The 21,261-nt window shown below is 37.0% G+C and overlaps 2 protein-coding genes across 7 annotated transcripts in view; both read left to right on the top strand.

Annotated features, from left to right (window-relative positions):
• Positions 1-17,282, top strand: part of LOC117414305 (rap guanine nucleotide exchange factor 4) — a 45,582-nt gene extending 28,300 nt beyond the window's left edge. For 3 of the 4 annotated variants that reach the window (XM_034024111.3, XM_034024130.3, XM_034024137.3), the window contains 25 exons: positions 2,031-2,084; positions 2,262-2,368; positions 3,037-3,158; positions 3,629-3,812; positions 4,518-4,602; positions 4,699-4,759; positions 6,520-6,596; positions 7,780-7,926; positions 10,014-10,129; positions 10,659-10,744; positions 10,846-10,924; positions 11,086-11,236; positions 12,015-12,103; positions 12,445-12,475; positions 12,576-12,654; positions 12,746-12,892; positions 13,136-13,233; positions 13,760-13,885; positions 14,150-14,328; positions 14,451-14,541; positions 14,621-14,671; positions 15,166-15,253; positions 15,831-15,895; positions 16,045-16,099; positions 16,506-17,282. In XM_034024111.3, the coding sequence (XP_033880002.3) occupies positions 2,031-2,084; positions 2,262-2,368; positions 3,037-3,158; positions 3,629-3,812; positions 4,518-4,602; positions 4,699-4,759; positions 6,520-6,596; positions 7,780-7,926; positions 10,014-10,129; positions 10,659-10,744; positions 10,846-10,924; positions 11,086-11,236; positions 12,015-12,103; positions 12,445-12,475; positions 12,576-12,654; positions 12,746-12,892; positions 13,136-13,233; positions 13,760-13,885; positions 14,150-14,328; positions 14,451-14,541; positions 14,621-14,671; positions 15,166-15,253; positions 15,831-15,895; positions 16,045-16,099; positions 16,506-16,633 (2,496 nt within the window). In that variant the 3' untranslated portion in view covers positions 16,634-17,282. The remainder of the gene's footprint in view (positions 1-2,030; positions 2,085-2,261; positions 2,369-3,036; positions 3,159-3,628; positions 3,813-4,517; positions 4,603-4,698; positions 4,760-6,519; positions 6,597-7,779; positions 7,927-10,013; positions 10,130-10,658; positions 10,745-10,845; positions 10,925-11,085; positions 11,237-12,014; positions 12,104-12,444; positions 12,476-12,575; positions 12,655-12,745; positions 12,893-13,135; positions 13,234-13,759; positions 13,886-14,149; positions 14,329-14,450; positions 14,542-14,620; positions 14,672-15,165; positions 15,254-15,830; positions 15,896-16,044; positions 16,100-16,505) is intronic. The other variant, XM_034024121.3, reaches the window with a different exon arrangement.
• Positions 17,283-18,546: 1,264 nt separating this feature from the next.
• LOC117406331 (mitogen-activated protein kinase kinase kinase 20-like) overlaps positions 18,547-21,261 on the top strand; it is a 34,285-nt gene continuing 31,570 nt past the window's right edge. For 2 of the 3 annotated variants that reach the window (XM_034010271.3, XM_034010291.3), the window contains exon 1: positions 18,547-18,758. The gene's annotated coding sequence lies outside the window, so the exon portion shown is untranslated. Of the gene's footprint in view, positions 18,759-21,007; positions 21,176-21,261 lie in introns of those variants that run through there. The other variant, XM_034010280.3, reaches the window with a different exon arrangement.

Raw genomic sequence — 21,261 nt, 5'->3', positions numbered from 1 at the left:
TCATAGTTAATATTCATTTTGAATTTTAGACCCTGTTATTTCTTGTAAGCAGTTTTGTTTTTAATTTGTTTTAACTTGCATTTGATGGATTGATTCATTGCTCTCTCTGAAAAGCCCATTTAAGTTCTAATTTATTTTGGTAAATAACAAAATAAAAATCACTGTTTCTTCTCAAAGCCACATTCAACTGGAGAAGGGACCTGTGTGAGCCAAAAAGCAGACCATGTTTAAAGTACATTTAGTAACCATTGTACTTGAATCAGCCAGTTACCTGCAGAGACAAACAGTAATTATTTTAAATGGATTTCCATGTTTCCACAATGGAAGTGTTTTTTTTTTTATTTGCAAATGAAAGTGACTGTTAGACCACTTAACTCCTGAGTGTGAAGGTACAGTGTTCTGTGCTGCTGTCTGTGGGTGGCATATATTCCATAACGTTCTTGCACACTGTAATTCCTATTCATAAATCCCATAGCGACAGATGGTTTTAAACAAAATACTTATGAATAGAGTCCTCTCTGCAGTAGAACAGGTTATGTTTTGTGTGATGAAAAGAATAATTCTGGTACTGAAAGTTGTAATGCATTGCATGCTGTTTTCTGCATGGTTTGGGGAGTTGGCTGAGGTAAACACTACAGCAGCGGAAAAACATGAAAACTGTATTTGATGAAAGGGACAGGTAAATAAATACAGGAAGCTGCTTTGGTTCTTTGACTGACAGAGCTGTTAAACAGCAGCTGCAGATTGTTTAATCCCTGGTCATGGTCACAGGTAGGAGGAGGGTGAGAGGATATATATATACAGTATATACACAATAGTCCCTTTTAACTGTCATTTCTGAACTGTTTACTCCATCACAAGTGGATATTGAGTGAGGAAAGCTCAGATGGGAACACACAGCTACATTTGTTTTCCAAAATAAATAAAAATCTGGTATTTTCAACTGCAATGCAGTACAATACAGTAAATCGGTCCCATAGAAGCTGACGAGAGCTTTTGGTTATTTTTTTTTAATCTAATTCCATCACAGTTTCATTCTGAATACCAGTGATTTAGAGTTATTTTGTTTAGCACAACAGTTGTTTTGATTGAAAAGTGTAACAAGATACTGGGTTCCTCTGTGTTCAGAGAGAAAAAAAAAACATACAGTATTTCTAATCTTGTATTTTCAGGACTATATTTTTTGTCTTTTGATTTAAAATGTTTTACTGTTAAGAGTTATGCCTGGCTATTTTACAAAATACTTTAAGACAGGGTACTTTTGGTATCAACATGTTCTCTGCCTCTTCCTGAAATCCCTGTAGTTTCTGTGAAGACATTGCATCTGAAGGGCTGCATCTAAAGCTGATCAACAGCGGGAAGGATATCCGAGTGTGAGGCTAATGAGCGTGTCAGTCAGCAAGGACAAAATAAAAAAGTTCAGTCAATTATTTGTAATTGAATCATGTTAAGCGATGAGTGCTGTCAGTGAGAGGAAGTGTAAGAGATGCAGGGCTTTGAGGTGAAAACACAAAGGGGAAGGAGTAGAAGTAGAAGTGAGAAGGGCATCCAAGAATCATTTTATATTTTAAGTTTGACACCAGGATAGCCCTTAATTAGATGCAGCATAGGTGAAGGCAGTTGAATCACATACAGAAGTGTTCCTCATCCACACACACATGAAGACATTTTGGCAGATTTTACTTTACAATTTACATGTTTGGTTTTTTTTCAGAAATTAAAGTACAATTGTTACAACTCCCATCTATGTATGGTTTATTAGGCTTTTGTGTCACTTACTGTATTACATTCATTCAAATGTTGCGTTGTATTGTTAAATCTTAATATTTTTAGGTTTGTCAATAGACTGTTATGTGGTCTAATTAGAATTGGCAGTGTACATGGGCTAATGGAGTAATACATTTCTATTGGACAAGTTTGGTTGTTTCATCTTCATTCCATATATGTGAAATTTTTTTTGTCTTATTTTGCCATTTTCATTCATTTTTCATTTATTTCTTTTCAGTTTGTATTCATATTTTGTTTTTCAGACACCTCTCATTGAAAGCCAAGCCAAACCGTGTCCTTCTAAAACCATTACACAGGTAATGGGGACTTTTATAGCAAACAAAGCAAACTGTTTATTGACATGTGTACCCTGTTACAGGTCATTTCCAGCTTTTAGTTTTCAACTGAAGGCAATGTTTTTTATTTAGCTGTTATGAACTGTAACTTATGACTGTGTGTTTAGTTTTTTCTTCTTCTTTACTGCATTACTGCAGGTCCCTTCTGAAAAGATCCTGAGAGCTGGGAAGATTTTACGGAATGCAATTCTTTCTCGAGCGCCTCACATGATAAGAGATAGGAAATACCATTTGAAGACATACAAGTGGGTTATTTGTTATGCACTGTGGCATTTAAAATGTAACATTTGGGATGATTTTCATTCTCTCTCCATAGTCTCTTTTCTCAGATCTGTAAATAATCTGTAAAAAAATATCATGGAATATCAGCTATCTGTAAACTTGTTTTACCTACACAGCAAATGAAAACACATTTATTCATGTAGCTGTGTTTTATATACTTTTGAAATGGCAGCTGGTTTTTACAAGAAAAGTGTACCTGATTGCTTCAGAAGTTTTCAAGTTAACAAGCTGGCTCAGTTGCCAAAGATCATACTGTGCATAGTATGGTGATTCTTGCAAGACTTGGAGAATCTTAATTGAGTTCTTAACAAGACGGAGTGCAAAATGGATCAAGGTACAGTGACTACAATAGATAAACGTATCCATTATGCGCTCAGCAAGAAGCCATAGTTTAGAATTTCTTTCTTTTTTGGAGGGCTAAATTAGGTTTTTGTACCAGTTGGAAGTAGTTACTTGAAAACCCAGTATCGTTTCAGTAAAGTTAGTCTTTCAGTAGCCTGCTTCATTTAGTTTCCACAGGTACTAACTTGATTCATCTGTGAGATTACCATCCTTGTCAAGAGGTCCAGAATCTGTACAGCAGCCTGAGGGAGGTCTGTGTTTACTGATTAGGTGTGTGTTTTTCTTTCAGACAATGCTGCGTTGGGACAGAGCTGGTCGACTGGATAATGCAGCAGAGCCCTTGTGTTCATTCACGTACGCAGGCAGTCGGCATGTGGCAAGTGCTGCTGGAGGAAGGGGTTCTCAACCATGGTAATGCTGCATCTGTAAAGAATATGAGTGCTGTGCAGCTAATGTACTGAATCATGTTAGCCCATATAAGTTAGGGGGTTATATGCAACTTGCACTGAATATTAAAGAAGTTCCTTAATAATGTATTTACATCAGTTCTTCAAGCCTACATATGATGTTCTGGGAATTATCAGTAAGCTGCCTTTTAGCTGATGTAAGAAATATCCTGAAAACCGGTGTTGTTCTTAGATATATTTGTTAACTTCAGTGAATGTGATTTTGTTTTGTTATCTACACTTGGCCCTAATAAATATGTTATTCCTTTTAATTAAGCTATCAGAAGAAGTAAAACACTCTTTTGGAAGTGCCAATACAAATTTAATTCAAACATTGTTAAGTACCGTATAGCTCCCTATTTCTGCTAAAGCAATGCTTATTGCTACTATATGAAAAGAGTGCAATAGTATTTTGATCCTGTTTTTGGAATGCAGTGGACCAGGAGCACAATTTCCAGGACAAGTACTTGTTTTACCGCTTCCTGGATGACGAGCAGGAAGATGCCCCTCTGCCCAGCGAAGATGAGAAGAAGGAGAGCGACGAGGAGATCCAGGACACCCTGCTGGTGCTCTCACAGATCGGACCTGATGCACACATGAGAATGATCCTCAGGAAGCCGTGAGTGAAGGATGGGGAAGGGTTTCTATTACAGTGTACTCCTGTAAGCCTCATAGAGTATCCCTTGGTTGTTATAGTACTACTGCAGAGTTTACCTACATAACTGAGTTGTTGTTGTTGTTTATCCTGAAAAGAGTTGTCTTCCATTAATTAGTTTTGTCATTGAAGATGTCCCAAAGATAAGCCTCTTAATACCTGTTTGATGTTTACAGAGTGTATAAAAAGTGTACCAGTAACAGTCTGTATTGTTAAAAGTAATCATGGCATTGTGGTGAAATGCGGTGTGTACCACCAGGGCACCAGCATAAGCAAAAGCCAGGACTTAGGTGGGTAAAGTGGGGCTGAGATGTTATACTGGTGGCTTATTTACTCACTTGGGGTAACTCTAGTCGCCATCTTGCCATGATAACTGTTGATGCTACACCAATATTTTACAAAGCAATATGGGCCAGATTTGCTAAGCTTTTGCTCCACTTGTTTCCTAAGTGTAATATATATTTAAAAAAAAAAACATTTTAAAAAGATTTCCTATTTCTGCAGTTTTTAAAAGGGAAATAGCTATTAAAAGACAACAGTTATTTAGGAATAAATCATTCCACTAGTGCATGTGGTGTTATCAGTGTTTTGTATGATGTCATGTTTTATTTCTAAAGCCCTATCAAGATGTGTCCAGTTTTTAAATGGCTTCTGCATTTCTGTTTGCAGACCAGGCCAGAGGACAGTAGATGATTTAGAAATAATATACGAAGAACTCCTGCACATTAAAGCCTTATCTCATCTTTCTACAACAGTAAGTCTAGATTATGTTACACCAAATGCTTCCAGAGTGCCCTAATGTAATTGTGCAGCCCTGTATTTAGCTAATTTTCTCATTTGTCTCTGTTAGGTAAAGAGAGAATTAGCAGGCGTGTTGATCTTTGAATCCCATGCTAAAGCCGGGACAGTGTGTAAGTACTACTGGAGTTTCTATCGATTGTCTGCTGCTAATTCTTGGAAGCTGTTGCATTAATAATAATAATAATAATAATAATAATAATAATAATAATAATAATAATAATCTTTATTTATAGAGCACCTTTCATACCACAAGGTTCAAGGTGCTGCACAAAAAACAAAAAAGAAGGTAACAGAACACAAAGATTAAAATCAAAGTTAATAAAACGGCATGAATTAATGAATAAGTTAAACAGGTTAAAAAAAAACCAAAAAAAAACCATCATATATCGCAAAAAGAGAAAAAAGACACAGTTTAAAACAACTAAAAACAACAATATATAAAATCAAAAAGCTAAATTATAAAAATAGGTCTTAAGCTTAGATTTAAAAAGTAGCTACTGTAGGTGAACCTTTGACATGGTCGGGGAGAGAGTTCCACAGCTGCGGAGCACGAACACAAAAAGCAACCTCTCCTTTCCTCCTGAGCCTCACCCTCGGAATACAGAGGAGGCCACTATTAGTCGACCTCAATGCACGCCGAGGCTGATAAAGAGACAACAACTCTGAGAGGTAATCTGGTGCCATTCCATTTAGTGCTTTAAATGTAAGCAATAGAATTTTAAAATCAATTCGATATATCACTGGAAGCCAGTGCAGAGAAGCAAGTACAGGAGTTATATGTGCTCTCCTTTTGGTTTTGGTAAGGACCCTTGCAGCTGCATTTTGCACAAGCTGCAGCCTTAATAAAGCTTGGCTAGTAAGTCCAGAAAAAAGAGCATTACAGTAGTCCAGCCTACATGAAATAAAAGCATGGATTACTTTTTCAGCATCAGATAAAGACAGAAATGATCTAATTTTGCCAATGTTTCTTAGATGATAAAAACATACTTTTGTAATCATTTTAATATGCGACTCAAAACTTAAAGTAGAATAAAAAATAACACCCACATTTCTCACTTCAGACTTCAGATTAGGAGTTAAGTCCCCCAAATGTATTTTTGATAAACCAATTTGTTGCTGAGAGCCTGCTATCAACACTTCTGTCTTATCAGAGTTTAATTGCAGAAAATTTAAGGACATCCAAGTTTCGATGTCAGTGATACACTCAAGTAAGGCTGATGTTGTGCTAATGTCACCAGGTTTCACAGAGATGTATAACTGTGTATCATCAGCATAGCAGTGGAAATTTACAGCATGTTTATGAATAATCTGGCCTAGAGGTAACATGTATAAAGAGAATAATATCGGACCAAGAATCGAACCCTGAGGGACACCACAGGTAATATTTGCTAAACCCGACACAGACTCCCCCAGTGAAACAAAGAACTGTGTGTTTGTAAGGTAGGATCTAAACCAGTTTAGTACTTTACCATCTAGGCCCACCCATCCCTTAAGACGATCAATTAAGATGGAATGATCCACAGTATCAAACGCAGCACTAAGGTCCAAAAGAACAAGAATGGATATAGCATTTGAATCTGCACTCGTTAATAAGTCATTTGTTACTCAGCCTAATTGGACAGCACTGTAAATACTCTAGTGACTTTGCTAAAGTGTGGCCCTCAATTTACTGTGTTTTCACTTGCACATAAAAAAAAGAAAACATGAACATCATTACTCTCTAAAGTTTCAGTTCAATTTTTGCATTTTCATTTTAGAATGTACATCTTGTATTGTAATGATGTGTAACCTGTAAAATCTATAGTTTACAATATTATAGTTTTTTGATAATTCAGTTGTTTTTAAGTTCATTCTTTATTGTTTCTTTCAGTGTTTAATCAGGGGGAAGAAGGAACATCCTGGTATATCATTTTAAAGGGATCAGTAAATGTTGTGATTTATGGCAAGGTACTGTGGTCACCTTTTTTAACTTTAAACACTATATAGGAGAACATTGAAAGAAAGACCTGAAAAGGACTCTATACTTAAAGTTTTACACAGATGTGGCTCAAATAATTGAACTAATCAGTCAAACAGAAAGTCAGCTTTTGGACAGGGATTTTTATTCCACTTGCTTACAGGATGCTATGGTTTTATTTGTCCTAAATGTGGTTAATTTGAGTAGTACATGTTTATTGATAATGTTAAATGACATTATATTAGTGTGTTTGTGTGTCTGTGTGTGTGTTTGTGTGTGTGTGTGTGTGTGTGTGTATATATATATATATATATATATATATATATATATATATATACACACACACATACACATTGCATGATGTGTGCTGTGGCTTTTCTTGCTGATGCAGAGCGCTGGATTTTGGTTTGAAACTCATATCACATGGTTAATTAACTGTCACCATTGAGTGATGCATTGCTGAATGAAAGAGCTGAAGCCTCAAACACACAGCTTTATATTCTAGCTGCTCATAGTTTACCATGTGATAACCACACATGTGCATCAACATAGTCCCCTATACTGTAGACTATTTTTTCTTTTACATCTTTGTGTTCCCCATGGCTTGTCCTGTGCTGTTACTATACCTACATTCTTCACTATATGTCACAAACATAAGCAACAGCATGTGTGGATACACCCCAATCCACTTTCTGCTAGCCCTGTATAGTTTACAATTCTGTTCTGAAATGTACCCTAAATAGAGAGCTGGCAAGTCCGTTTTCAGATTTAGTTCCATTTTCACTATTTTATGTGAAATTGAAGTTTTTTTTTTATTTTCATAAAGTGACTATTATTAAGTTATTATTATTAGAATATTTTTGATTTTTTTTTAAATTGATATTAAACACTTAGAGTTTGATATGTAACATGGACATACTCAAGACCTATTAACTGGTCTGCTAAGTTATCTTTCCTATGCCTTTTATATAGGTCTGCAGTGTAGAAAGAGCGTTTTGTGCTGGGCAGTACTTTGATGTACTGTGAATACCAAAAATACACGACCAGTGCAGAATAACACTGCATGCAACAGGTGCTCTAAAAAAGCTGCATGCTGTTAACTGTGTTAAAATATTGAATATGTATTATCCTTTATTTTTAGAATTGTTAAATCTCTTGCATTTTGAATTCCAGGGAGTTGTATGCACCCTACATGAAGGGGATGATTTCGGGAAATTAGCTCTGGTGAATGATGCTCCGAGAGCAGCTTCTATTGTCTTGCGGGAGGATAACTGTCACTTTCTCAGGGTGGATAAAGAAGACTTTAACAGGATTCTCAGGGTAAGTCCCCAATTATCCTTTCTGTTTGGATCATATAAGAACGCAATTATAGCATTTTCCAACGGTTTTGTATCCAGCTCTAAATAATCCCAGACATGATTTATTAAAATCCTCAAATCCCACTTCATCTGCCTCAGTAGAAAGAGCTTTTCCGAGGAGTGGAGCACCGGATAAAGAATGGTTATCCTGGCCAGGAGAATAAAACTCAGTAATGGTTTACCAGGGTATTGTGTGCCATAGCTTTTAGTGGACATGCCTACAATGCTGTTATTGTTGTTTTCTATACCCACCCGCAACTTTAATGATATTAGATTTGTTTTAGTGAAGTACAGACTTTAATCCTGCTTTGCTTAAGTAAGCCCCTGGAAATTACATTTTCAAAAACTCATTTTAAAAAGGTCTTGTAAGATTATATAACCAGTGTGATTTATACTGCCTGTCATCCGCAGTAAATTACTCATATTTTGCATTTGGTTGGGGTTGTTCCAGCACATACATGGTCTCCTTTGGCTTTCATTTAAAGCTAATCCTTTATTCCTCAGTGCTGAATTCCGAGTGATTATTATCTGTAAAGGCAATACCAACAATTAAACCAAGTGGTCAGTCACAAAGCAATTGTCTTCATCCTTTATAAAGCCAATCCATCTCTTTGCACAGTGGCTGCAAATAAAATCAAATGGCTAAAAACAGCTTGCAGTGAGGGCAGAATTATCATTGAAGGTACAGTTGAAAAATCTTCAATATTTTAAGGACCAGACAAGCGAGCACATAAATCCAGGTTCAAATCTATGCACTTGTCAGGGTTACAATTAAACACAAATGAATCATGGCAGTAGTATTTAGATGTTAATCTTTTAGGTATAAGGGGTTTATTTTAGAAAGAGCATAAGAGCTTTTCACACTACACCACCAAAACCTGGGTTGAGTTCAGCCCTGAGTTCAGCCCTGCATGCATTCACATTTGCCGTGCTCTACAATTCTCGGGTTAAGATTCGCCCCGGGGTTTGACGTGACCGTTTCACACTGCCGGTTTTCAACCCGTGTAAAACACAGTGGCGGCAGAAAATATCCAACATGGCTCTAATTTTTTTGCATTATTTTTTGTAAAGGGGGGCTCGTGTACAACAAGCTCGGAGGAGGCACTGGCAACGTTTGCTCCGTGCAAGACGTAACCTTTTCAGGTTACTACGACAACAATCACAGTCCCGGATGCTACTTTTAAGTTTATTTTTGTTCCATTCAGCTGCCGCTGGATATTTTCATTTGCCCAAAGACTGAGCAACTCCCGGACCTCATCATCACTCCATAACACTTTTGCCATTTTTATTATTTTTTTTATTTTTAACTGCGCACGGATCTGTGAACCTTGCCCCTTGTTGTTTGTTTTTGGCTACTGTCATGCAAGTTTTCAACCCGAGGCGAGCATAATTGCATTCACACCCAGGGTAAGCGCTTTGTCCTGGGTTGAAAATTCTCAACCCTGCTTTCTGCCAGGGGTGAGTTCACCCCGGTGAAACAGTTTTGTATCAGGTTGAAACTGGTACTGTGAAAGCGCTTGCTGTTTGACCCAGGGTCGCCCCAGGTTGAAATGGCTAGTGTGAATACCTATAGATAATAATAACAGCTGGCCAGCAATGAAACTACCATTGTATAGCAGTTTATTATATTCCATGGTTTAATACTACAGTAAAATAAACCATAATGTATAGGCAATTAGCAGGTGTATGTCAGTTAGACTTGGAATTGCTCAAACTGCTGTGCAGCGGCAGTCTTGCCTGCAGGTAGAGTGGGGCTTTCTCAAACAATGTACAACAACAAACTGAATTTCACACATGCAGAGATACAAAGAATTGGACAAATGAATGCTTTGAGGTCAGAATAAAGCCAAGGTTGGAAACAGTTCTATGATACATATGCAGTATGTGTTCACACAGAAAAATGTGTATACTGGTGCTCTGAAATGACAGAAATGTTTCTAATACACAGACCTCCAGAATACAGTGTAGAATGTACATTTACTGCAGAATCAACAGGTTGATATTTTGTTATTCAAGGCAGTGAGAAATGAAATGTGTTTTGCATTGCAGGACGTTGAAGCCAACACAGTCCGGCTGAAAGAACATGAGCAGGATGTCTTGGTTCTGGAGAAGATCCCAAGTGGTAGCCGAGGCTCTAATCATGGAGGCACTGCGACTCAGTACAAGTACAGACCTTCATTTTGTATTATTTTGTATATTATTTTATATTTACATCCATAAATAAAGGACTTCAGTGAATTTGTTTGGTTGTCCTTTCTGGTAATGATGGTTCTGTGCGCCCAGAGCCGGAGGATACAGTTACAGTTGGAAGAGATAGTTTAAAGAACTCTTTCATTTACTTCACCAGCTTCACTCCATTAAAGAATCACATTAAAAGGATATTTTAAATCATCTACTTTTTTCCTAATATTGATTTTACAATTCCAGCAACCAAAATAATAAGACACTGCAGGCCTGTTTACCAATCCCAATCTTGGGTATGTCTATACAGTATATATTTGTGTGGCTGTATAAGACCCTTAAAAGGTTTTAATTAGTTATATTATGGTTATCTTGTTGTTTAGTTACTCTAATAGTTGCTGAAAGAATTAAGTAACTGCTGATCAAATGGTCTTGGTTAGAAATGTAAATATGAGAAGCCTGCTTCATCTTTGTCAGCAAGTACTAGATGGATTGTTTTTTTTTCTTTACTAGATACACTGTGATGTCAGGAACTCCAGAGAAGATTTTAGAGCACTTTCTGGAAACTATGCGCCTTGATTCCACTTTTACAGAGTCAGGTAAGGTTGATAAACTGCTGTGACTATTTTAATTGTCATAAAACTTTTTTTTTTTTTTTTAAATGTAATGTTTACTTGAAAGTGTTCTTTTGTCCTGACAGACTCTGCCCTGGATGATTTTGTTCTGATGCACTGTGTCTTCATGCCAAACAGTCAGCTCTGCTCGCTGCTTATGGCTCAATATCCTTTCACTGCTGGATATAAAACAACTGCTTGTGGAGTTTTCCAGATTATCTGTCAAACTGACTCCAGTATATATTGTTTTGTTATTACGGCCATGGCTGGGTATTGTTTGTTGTGGACATACCGTCACAAATATATCTTCCTTAACATCCCTGCACTTACCATGCCCAGCCGTCTCAGGGCACAGAACAGGAGAAAATGGACTACGCCCTCAATAACAAGCGAAGAGTGATCCGCCTGGTGCTGCAGTGGGCAACAGTGTGCGGGGAGCTTCTACAGGAAGAAGAGGCATCTGTGGCGTTCTTGGAAGTGAGTGGGACACTCAACATCTCCACAGATTGCTTCAGATTGTATAATAGGTTTATAGGACAGCAAATGTCTGTGTATAGTGGAACATGAGTGGAAGTGAATGGAGCGAGGATTATTGTGTATAGCTAGGCTTGCCATGCAACCCAATGTATACTAGGACAGTTTGGGACAGTTCAGGCATTTTCAATTCACACCCCCAATGCAGTCCTGTTGTTTTATTATTATTTGTTTATTTAGCAGACGCCTTTATCCAAGGTTACTTAAAGAGACTAGGGTGTGTGAATTATGCAATAGCTGCAGAGTCACTTACAACAATGTCTCACCTGAAAGACGGAGCACAAGGAGGTTAAGTGACTTGCTCAAAGTCACACAGTGAGTCAGGATTTGAACTAGGGACCTCTTGGTTACAAGCCTTGTTCTTTAACCACCGGACCACACAGCCTCCACACAGCTGTGAAAGGTACTTGAGACTTACTAGAATGCATTGGGGTATGAGTTAATAAGCCTGAACTGTCCTAGTGTACATGGATTCATATGGTAACCCTATGTATAGCTCACACTGTGGTCTCATTAATCTAATCTCTGCAACATGAGCAATAGGGACTACTATGAACCAGGAATCAGTTTAGTCTAACCAAGTTAATATGTACTGTATGTCATACATGATACAGTGTAAAAACAGTTATTTCCATGTTGCAGCACTTCATGACTTTGTGTTAATTATTTATTGTTTTTACCACAGTGCCCATAACTAATGGAAGTTTTCTATTATTTACAGGACTTTTACATGTCTGTGTCAGATGATTCCAGAATGATTCCAGCTCTAAAAGAACAGCTTCCGGAACTTGAGAAGACTGTGAAACACAAGTAGGTCTTCTTCTGATTATTCGATTATTCGGCACAAGCTCTCCACAGGTGAGGATCATTGGTGTGGATTGGGCTAATTTACCATTCAAAGTGAAACAACTGCAGAAACAGCTGATTGGGTTTGTGTGGAAGAAAAGCAGCAGTCATTTTAAATCCAAGGAGCTGTTTCTTCACTTGTTTCACTTTGAATGGTAATTTAGACCAATCAACCACAATACCCCTCACCTGATTGCCAGCACCTGGTTTCTGTGGAGCAGTCAATCCGAATAATCAGTTTGTGCAACACTGCTCTGTAGTATTGTAACCATTAAATAATGCTGATATTTTCAATTGCATTTTAGTTCAGAAGAAGCAAAATCCTCACAAAAGAAGGTAACTAGTACTTATTTACTAACCCACAGTATAACACTGCATTCATTGTGTACCCTTGTTTATAAAGGAATAGTCTTAACCTTTCCTTCTTCTGTTCCAGCACAAGGTTCTTCTGCGTCAGTTTAGCATAGGTGATGAAAGGCTTCAGAATCGACAACCAATTAGGAGCAATGATGAAAGTGAGTATGGAAAGCAGGCTGTGTTTAATACCCAGTTTTAAGCTGATCAGCATTATATGTTTTTCTGACACATTCTTCGTTCTTTTTCTAGTTCTATTTAAGGTGTACTGTATAGACCACACTTACACTACAATCCGTGTGGCAGTAGCGGCTTCAGTGAAAGAAGTGATCACTGCGGTAGCGGATAAGCTGGGCTCAGGGGAGGACTTGATCCTAGTCAAGCTGAGTTCTGGAGGAGGTAGGAATCTCAACTCATTTGGGTGAAATCTTACCGGTGATCATAGTTGGAGTAGTGGTGGTGGTGGCGGTGGCTGGTATTTCCTTGGAGGAGTAAATACCAGTCCTCTAAGGAAATACCACAAGTACATTTACATTACTGTACAACAGAATTACAAATCTAAATATCCTGAACCCAGTGCTGTACAATATATCAGTAATATTGCCAGTAATACTATATTGTGTTTTTTTCTATATTTTACAGAGAAGGTTGTACTGAAGCCCAATGAAATTTCGGTGTTTACCACCCTCAGTCTCAATGGACGACTGTTTTTCTGCCCAAGAGACCAGTATGATTCACTGGTGCGTATCTATGTTACAAAAAAACAGTTGTGGCATTTCAGAAGGCATCTTTAATTAATTAGATCATAGGTTGTTGCGTGGTTTATTAACTATTTTAATATTTAACACAAGAGCCTATGATCCGTCGCTGGTTTATAGGATTGATTTTAAATGTACAATTGTTAAAATCAGTGCTCAGCTAACTGCTTTTAAGGTTAAAGCACATGCTTAGGCATGCTTCAATTGAATATTATGCATGTAATACATTACACATTATGTTTTTGTAAGTTCCAGTATCTAGTTTATTACAATAAGACCGGATGTTGGTGGCTCACAAGAACAATCTGTATTATACACGGTAGTATGTATGACACACTTGCAGATTTAAGCTGTATCTTGATAGTTATTCACCCAGTTGCTGTTAGTCTTGGTGTGGGCATTCTTTAACACAACTGCTTTTATCTTTGAGGAGATTCTGTTGACACCTATTTTGACAAACAACCACAGTCAGTTCTGTCTTGTTTAAAATGCCTTCCTTTCTTTACAGACTCCCCTACCAGAGCAGGAAGGTCCTTCAGCTGGATCAATGGGAACATTTGAGCTGATGAGTTCCAAAGACCTGGCTTACCAAATGACTATATATGACTGGGAGCACTTCAGCTGTGTGCATGAGGTACAGTTAAGTACCCGTTTTCAAACAGCTGGCTGTGAAGTAACTGTAACTACAGTAAGACACAAACCAGAAACAAAGTGCTGCATGTACCGTCAGTGTCGGCCCCCTATTAAACATATAGTTCTGATTTCAAAGTGCCTGTCAGATGAAAATCCATTCAATATAATTAATGGTGCCAGCTCATTTTTAAGGTTTTTAGGGGGTTTTTTTTTTTTTTTTTTGTAAGTTTCACAATTTAATTCCATTAAAACTTTCGTTCTACAGCGTGAGCTGATATATCACACGTTTGGAAGACACAATTTTAAGAAGACCACCGCTAATCTGGACCTGTTCCTGAGACGGTTTAACGAGCTGCAGCTGTGGGTGGTGACGGAGATTGGTCTGTGTTCCCAGCTCGGCAAGCGAGTTCAGCTGATTAAGAAATTTATAAAGATAGCCGCACAGTGAGTATCCCTTTTTACTGTTTTGTAAATTGAGTGGTACTTGGTACTTGTGATACCAATAAGAATGTATTCGGAAAATAGCAAAAGCAGTAATGCTGGCCTTTTTTTCTGTTACGTTTCAGTTGCAAGGAGTATAAAAATCTGAATGCCTTTTACGCTATCATCATGGGGCTGAGCAACGTAGCCGTGAGTCGCCTGACACAGACATGGGAGGTGGGTACAGCATTGTGCACTTTTCTGAAGTTTAAAAAAAAAGCAACAGGCCCACTAATGTTTCCTTTTCTATCCACAGAAACTTCCGAGCAAGTTTAAAAAATTCTACTCGGAATTTGAAAGCTTAATGGTAAGTTTTGTTTTTTTTTTTATATCTGTTTTTTTCATTTCCTTGTAGAGTGGTTTAGGTGCACAGCTTTGACAGTAAAGGTTATTTGGAGAATGTTTCATTATACAGTGAACTCTCCTTTCCTAATAAAGACCAGGTCACCATTGCGGCCACTCTGTCAGTGCCTTTCCATCTGTAGAGCTCACTCTCTTAGGACCAGCTCTATATTCAAATCATATTGCTCATTCCCTTGGTGGTCATTATTATTTTATTATTATTTATTTCTTAGCAGACGCCCTTATCCAGGGCGACTTACAATTGTTACAAGATATCACATTATTTTTTACACACAATTACCTTATTTTTACATACAATTATAACAGGTCATAATAATAGGATTCCACTGTATAGAGCAGTTTATGAGCAAAGGGACAGTTTATACTGTCTCGTTATTATATTGTGCTGAAACATCAGGTTTACATTTGTTTGCCAACATGTTGATACTCTCTTCCCAGGACCCATCCAGAAATCACAGGGCATACAGGCTGACTGTGGCCAAACTGGAGCCGCCAATCATCCCCTTCATGCCCCTGCTTATAAAAGGTAAGTCAAATGGGGATCAAACTTTACAAGTTCCGCAAACTTTCTAGATACGTTCTACCGTAGCTGAACTAAAACCGCTACGGTTTTGACTTTGTACAGTACCATTTGCAGTCTGTTGCAAAATAATGTAATGGAAATGTTTATATAGATATCTATCTACAATTCAGCAACCAGTTATAAGTTAATCAATACACTGCAGCCTAGGGTTGCGATTTATGTTTTAATGTTAATTGTAATAAGTTATGAGATGTTCTAGTTGAAAATTGCAGAATGGGTTTGCTATTTCCTTCTGTTGTAGATGTTCTCTTCTGGAACAGATGGATATGTTTGATATTGTGTGGTTTTATAATGAACCATGTAAAAATAAATAAATAAAATGCCTGGAGTCAGTTTGACATAAATATACTTTTGTAAAAATATCGAACTGTGAAGGCTATTAAATAATAGAAGTACACAATATGCATGCTGTCTGGTTTTATATTTGAACACTGGTCACATAGATTACCATGTTACAGAAATGCCATACATTTGTTATATTATTTGTAGTGTTTAATGTATAGTTCTTTTTCTGTTTTAGACATGACTTTCACCCATGAAGGCAACAAGACGTTTATTGACAATCTTGTCAATTTTGAAAAAATGGTAAGTGATTTTATGTACTTAATACGACTGATCATACACCATGATTATAAATGTTGATGATTTTGACATGTCATTTACATGCTTCAATCAAACAGACATCATGAAATAGGCTTTGTGTTTAACAGTGTTTTACTCTTGTCGTTTTGCAGCGTATGATTGCAAACACAGTCAGGATAGTGAGATACTGCAGAAGTCAACCTTTCAGTAAGTAACTGAGCAAAAGAGTACTTGTCTTTGTATTGTCTTATTCATCAGCATGCTATAAAACAAACTATTAAAATATAATGAATCAAGTAATGTGTGGGTTTGGTGCCAGAGCAGGATTCTAAATATCTAAAATCTGCAAAAGGTTTTAGTAATAATGGAAATATGAGCTTTCCTCGAAACAGAAAAGAGCAAGGGCCTTTTATACTGGTGGACAATGTCAGGGTAAACCAATCCGAACAGAATAGGGGGATCAACAGTGTCTGAAATTAAGGTCATAAAGCAAAAAACAAGACACATCTCATTTATAAAAGTTGGCAGTTGTGAGGGAAGGCTAAATAAACATATTTTCTAAGGCTTACATTTGTTACTGATTTTTAAATATATTTTAATGTTTTTTTGCCAGATTCGGATGCATCACTTGCAAACAAGAATCACCAGGAAGTGCGAAGTTACATTCGACAGCTCAATGTAATTGACAACCAGAGGACTTTATCCCAGCTCTCTAACAGACTAGAGCCTCGCCGCTCGTAACTCATCCCCAGACTGCAACGCCATCCGTGGGGGTCCATGACAGCACTTATGCTGCTATTGCACTACCAAAAATCAATGATGCTTGTTATTTATCTGTCGTATTACTGAGGTATTCAGTATGACTGCATTCAAAAAATGGTCCCATAGCTAGATATTTAACTTGCTGACTTATTTCATTTTCATTTTTTTTTTTTTTGCATTTTTGGATGCCAAGGACTTGAAATACAAACGCACAAGATTAGAGTTTGACCTTGGCATATATTTATATAGTTTGTTGTAAAGATATATTTCTTGGGCAATGAACTTACTGTGTTTGTTTCCTTTTTAATATGTGGCGGAATATTTTTTTTTACTAGGAATCTCCTTCAGGAAATACATTTTCAGCATTCAGCACTTAAAGATGTATTGTAGTGTAAATCGAAATCACATTTACAGACCCTCAGTTTAATGTGGCTGTGACATTATAGGTATAGTGCCAAATCTGTTCATTTATTATGTTAACTTTAGCATGTAATTAATTCAGAGTTTTAAATATGTAATATCTAACTACACCTCCCCTGTAGACAATGTGTGATGTATCTATTATCTAAAAGCTTTGTACTGTATGTGTATTCTGTAAATAATATATACCTATTAAATGTATTTGCTGAAAACATTTTGAAGATGCCAATCAATTTAATTTTCAACTTTTAAATATGATATGAATTCGGCCCACTCTTTTAATTGCCCATATTTTCATATATAGAACAGATTTTCATATACTCTTTATTACAGATTAGGTATATCAGTAATGGAACTAATCATAAACTGAACAGAATATTACATATCCTACATGTTAATAAGGTAATTAAGATGAGAATACACTCTCCATATTCAGCATGAAGACAAAGTATGTGCTAAGGTAGCCTTTCTAATCAGCATAGAATACAGGTATATACTTATTCCAATCTGTGTCAGAGTTGTCAAGATTTAAATGCATTAAGAATTGGAGTCCTATAAATGTGGAACATCTTAATGTCCCTAATAGCCTGTTTTAGAAGCAATCATAGAAACTGTGAAAAAGCATGTGAAAGATCATGACCTCAGAGCTTCTCTCCACTTGCTAAGCTCTAGTTAATCAGAAACCCTGCAGCCTAACTCCAGCAATAAATCTACATATTAATACAGGAATGGTAAGTGTCCTGTGTGCAGTCACACTATTAGTACAAGAAATATTAAAAGACCTATTCAGTCACAGCAACATAAACAATGCCTGCATATGCGTGGTCTGTTTAGTAAAATGATACAAAGATAACAAGCTTTAATTTGCTTAATACATTTATTTCCATTCATTTTACGTCTGATAAAGGTTTAGATGAGAACTTATGGACTGGAAATGTAAGGATTGCAAGACACAATTTATGTTACTTCACACATAAGCATGGCCTTGACCTTATGATTGATGGTTTACATTGTTCGAGAAGTAGTGTTAATGACTTTGGGTCTCAGACAGGTTTCGGAGCTGTATAGTCCTATTTAGAAGAATGTGTTGTACAGAACCCTTCTGACACTCCTCCCTTCACCCAATATCAAGAAGATTATTGTGATCATCACAAATAACTTCACAGGCACGAGAGTGCCATCTGCTTTATCAAAGGCAACATAAGGAACAAGCAGAGTTCATGATGCGTAATAATATCTCTTAATGTTTTTAAACACATTTAAATGAATTAATTTATTCATAGAATTAACCTGAAATAATTACTCACATTTGGGTAAAAGTCTCAGTTCTGTAAGTTCCTGGGGGCACGAGGTAGTGCATTACAAACAAACTTAAATAGAAACACATTTACAAAACAAAATTGTGCAAATGAAAAATTGTACCTGCTGTACATAAACTAGTCTTTCCATTTCTTTCCGGCAAGTGGCGCTGTTGTATCCTGGATCTGTCTTGTCGTGGGTGGTGGAAAGGTTCCAATTCTGGTTGGGAAAGAACATAGAAATCAAAATACGTAGCTCAAAAAGTTATCTAGGCGAGTCGTCATCGATCACGAGAGGTTATTTTGCAGAGCCCAGGTAGTGATATATCTTATACAACAACAACAACAGAATCGGGGCTAGCAGAAGATACATTACAAGTAAAAAGGTATGGATTAATAACTTAGCTTGCTTATTTTTACCACTTGCATTTCCGGTGTGTGGAATTTAAAGCATAAAAAAATTAACCTTAGTTTCAACTCAAGTGACAAATGAAATAATGCTGTAAAACGTGAAAGGAAAATAGATGGATAATACTCTTTATATTGTGTATTTAGTTTCTGAAGTGATTTTTGACACACGAACTACTGTTTAATTTTTAATTTTTAATTGCCATGTGACTGAATTGCAGCATCTTTGTTCAATATACTAGAGCATTGTTTTAGTTTGGTGCAAGGTGCTTTTCCTTGTTAAATGAGCTGTCCTTACAGGTAGCACCAAATCTTCCTGTTAGGACACTGCACTCTGAATGGTTATCATAGTATTGTTAATAAAACACCGAAATCCTAAACGTAAGACTTAAGGTCAGTATCCTATACTGCAGCCATTACACTTCTAAGTAGTTCATGTTTGGCAGTGAATAAGCGTTTTTGTTACTTTAAAAAAAGTGACCAGAGGTGCTGATTTCCTCAGTTGTCCTGACAGGAACATTTCGTGGTACCTTTGTGCACTGCACAATATGACATACTAGTTTTTGGCAACGAAGTGTGTAATACAAATAATAATACTAATTGTGTCTTCCTTGGTTATTCGGTGTTAAATAACCTATCACAGATACATGGTAATCTTTGATCACCCCCCCCCCCCCCCCCCCCCCCCCCCCAAAAAAAAAGTAAATAAATAAATAAATAAATAAATAAATAAATAAAAATAAATGGATATAATAAAGACATTAAAGAAATAAACTGGTCATCTCTAGCAAGTTAGGTGAAGCTTAACATCCTCCTGGAGGAGTGTGGAGTAGTGGTTAGAGCAAGGTACTTTACTTAGATTGCTCCAGTAAAAACCCAACTATATAAATGGGTAATTGTATGTAAAAAATAATGTGACTGACTAATTGGATGAACCTAATGGCCATTCTCACATGGCTCCTTCCTGTATCCTCCTGACAGCATTTACAATGCAAACATACCAACGCTGCATTGTAAACTACTCACCCAGATAGCCATTTTAGTGTGTGAGAGGTTTGGCAATACTGGATCCTGGAAAACCAGGAACTTAATTTGTATTGCTTTCACATCAGTTGTGAAATACCATAAGACTACATTTTCTGGGTGGCCAATGATTTTTTATGTTCTGTTTGCATTCAGCTTGTCTTACCCGTTGTACGGTATTTTTATAATTGTTTTAAATGGAGGAGTCATATCTTATTCTTTGTTATCTCCCTTGCCATTCTGTGAATAAGCTGTTCTCAATCGGTGCTACATTCTTCTGTGACTAAAGTGAGTGTTGGTTTATACTTGAACCCTGTGTATTAAAAGAAATGTTTCCATAATGAGGTGCAGTACAGGGGACAGTTTCTCTGAAGTGTGCATTAGAGTTCCTGGGTAGCACAATAACAGCTCGGCTTGGTTTTTTCCATGTTTCCTGAGTAGCAGGATGAATTGTTAAAAATGTGTACAGCACCTAGAAGTAAGGGTGGTGCAGAGCTAATTATAAAATGAATAGCAGGAAATCACAGAGATCTATCATTTCCTTCTGTGGTAATAGAAATATTGCCTGCAGTGCTAGAAGATTATTACAATTGAATTGCAGGTGTCTGGCTCTTTGAAAGCGATAATCGCTTAGTTTCGTGATACAATAAGTGGATCAAGTTTCCTAGATATTGGTAGTCAACATTCTTTCTCTTAGACAGAATAATAATACAACGTGTCTTACTTGCACATGCAGTCTGTAAGCTTTGGCTACTGTGCTAGTTTTCAGCCAGTTATAAGATATTATATCTATCTTAGAACAAGACCCAACTTCATGGATACTAAAAGTATAAGGGAAATGGACACTGCACTGCTATGTGTGTTTTTATTTTTATTTTGAATGTTGGTCAAATGAGAAGTATGTTTATAAGTTATTTTCCAAAGTGAATGAAAAGGTTACCCTATTTTAACATGTATAGGAAACCTGTTTAGCAACCTATTCCCCTACTCTACCTTCTGCTCTTTAAAATGTATTGGGAGGTGAAGGGGTGAGAGAGGGGTAAGGGGTTGTGAGTGGGTGAGAGAAGAGGTGGAGGTCTAGAACATGCCAGAATATTCAGTTGCTTCAGCGTGTATATTTTGTGCAAAGTGATCACAGCACAGAGAGAATGCATGCTTGGGATTCCAGAAGCCTTAGCTCACAGTTTAGTTTCCCATTTGTCAGAGCCTGAAATCGCAGGTCCTCAGCTGGTGTTATACTATTTGCTGGAATACCCTGAGTGGGCTGATGTTACTGTAGATTAAAGTGGAAAGTCTAGAAATATCAGAGGACTGTTCTGTTTGGGCCTTGCCAATGACTTGTTGAGACAATAAGCACAGCCTTGAAAACACTGTGAGTACTGGGTCTCAAAATGTTGCTTTTCTGTTGGCTGTTGAACAAGTACTGTAGGTGTGCTGTAGAGAATTGTGTTTTGATCG

Source organism: Acipenser ruthenus, chromosome 10 (genome assembly GCF_902713425.1).
Source record: "Acipenser ruthenus chromosome 10, fAciRut3.2 maternal haplotype, whole genome shotgun sequence".
Taxonomy (NCBI): Eukaryota; Metazoa; Chordata; class Actinopteri; order Acipenseriformes; family Acipenseridae; genus Acipenser; species Acipenser ruthenus.
Note: the sequence above shows the minus strand (reverse complement) of the source record. Positions and strands in the feature narration are given on the sequence as shown.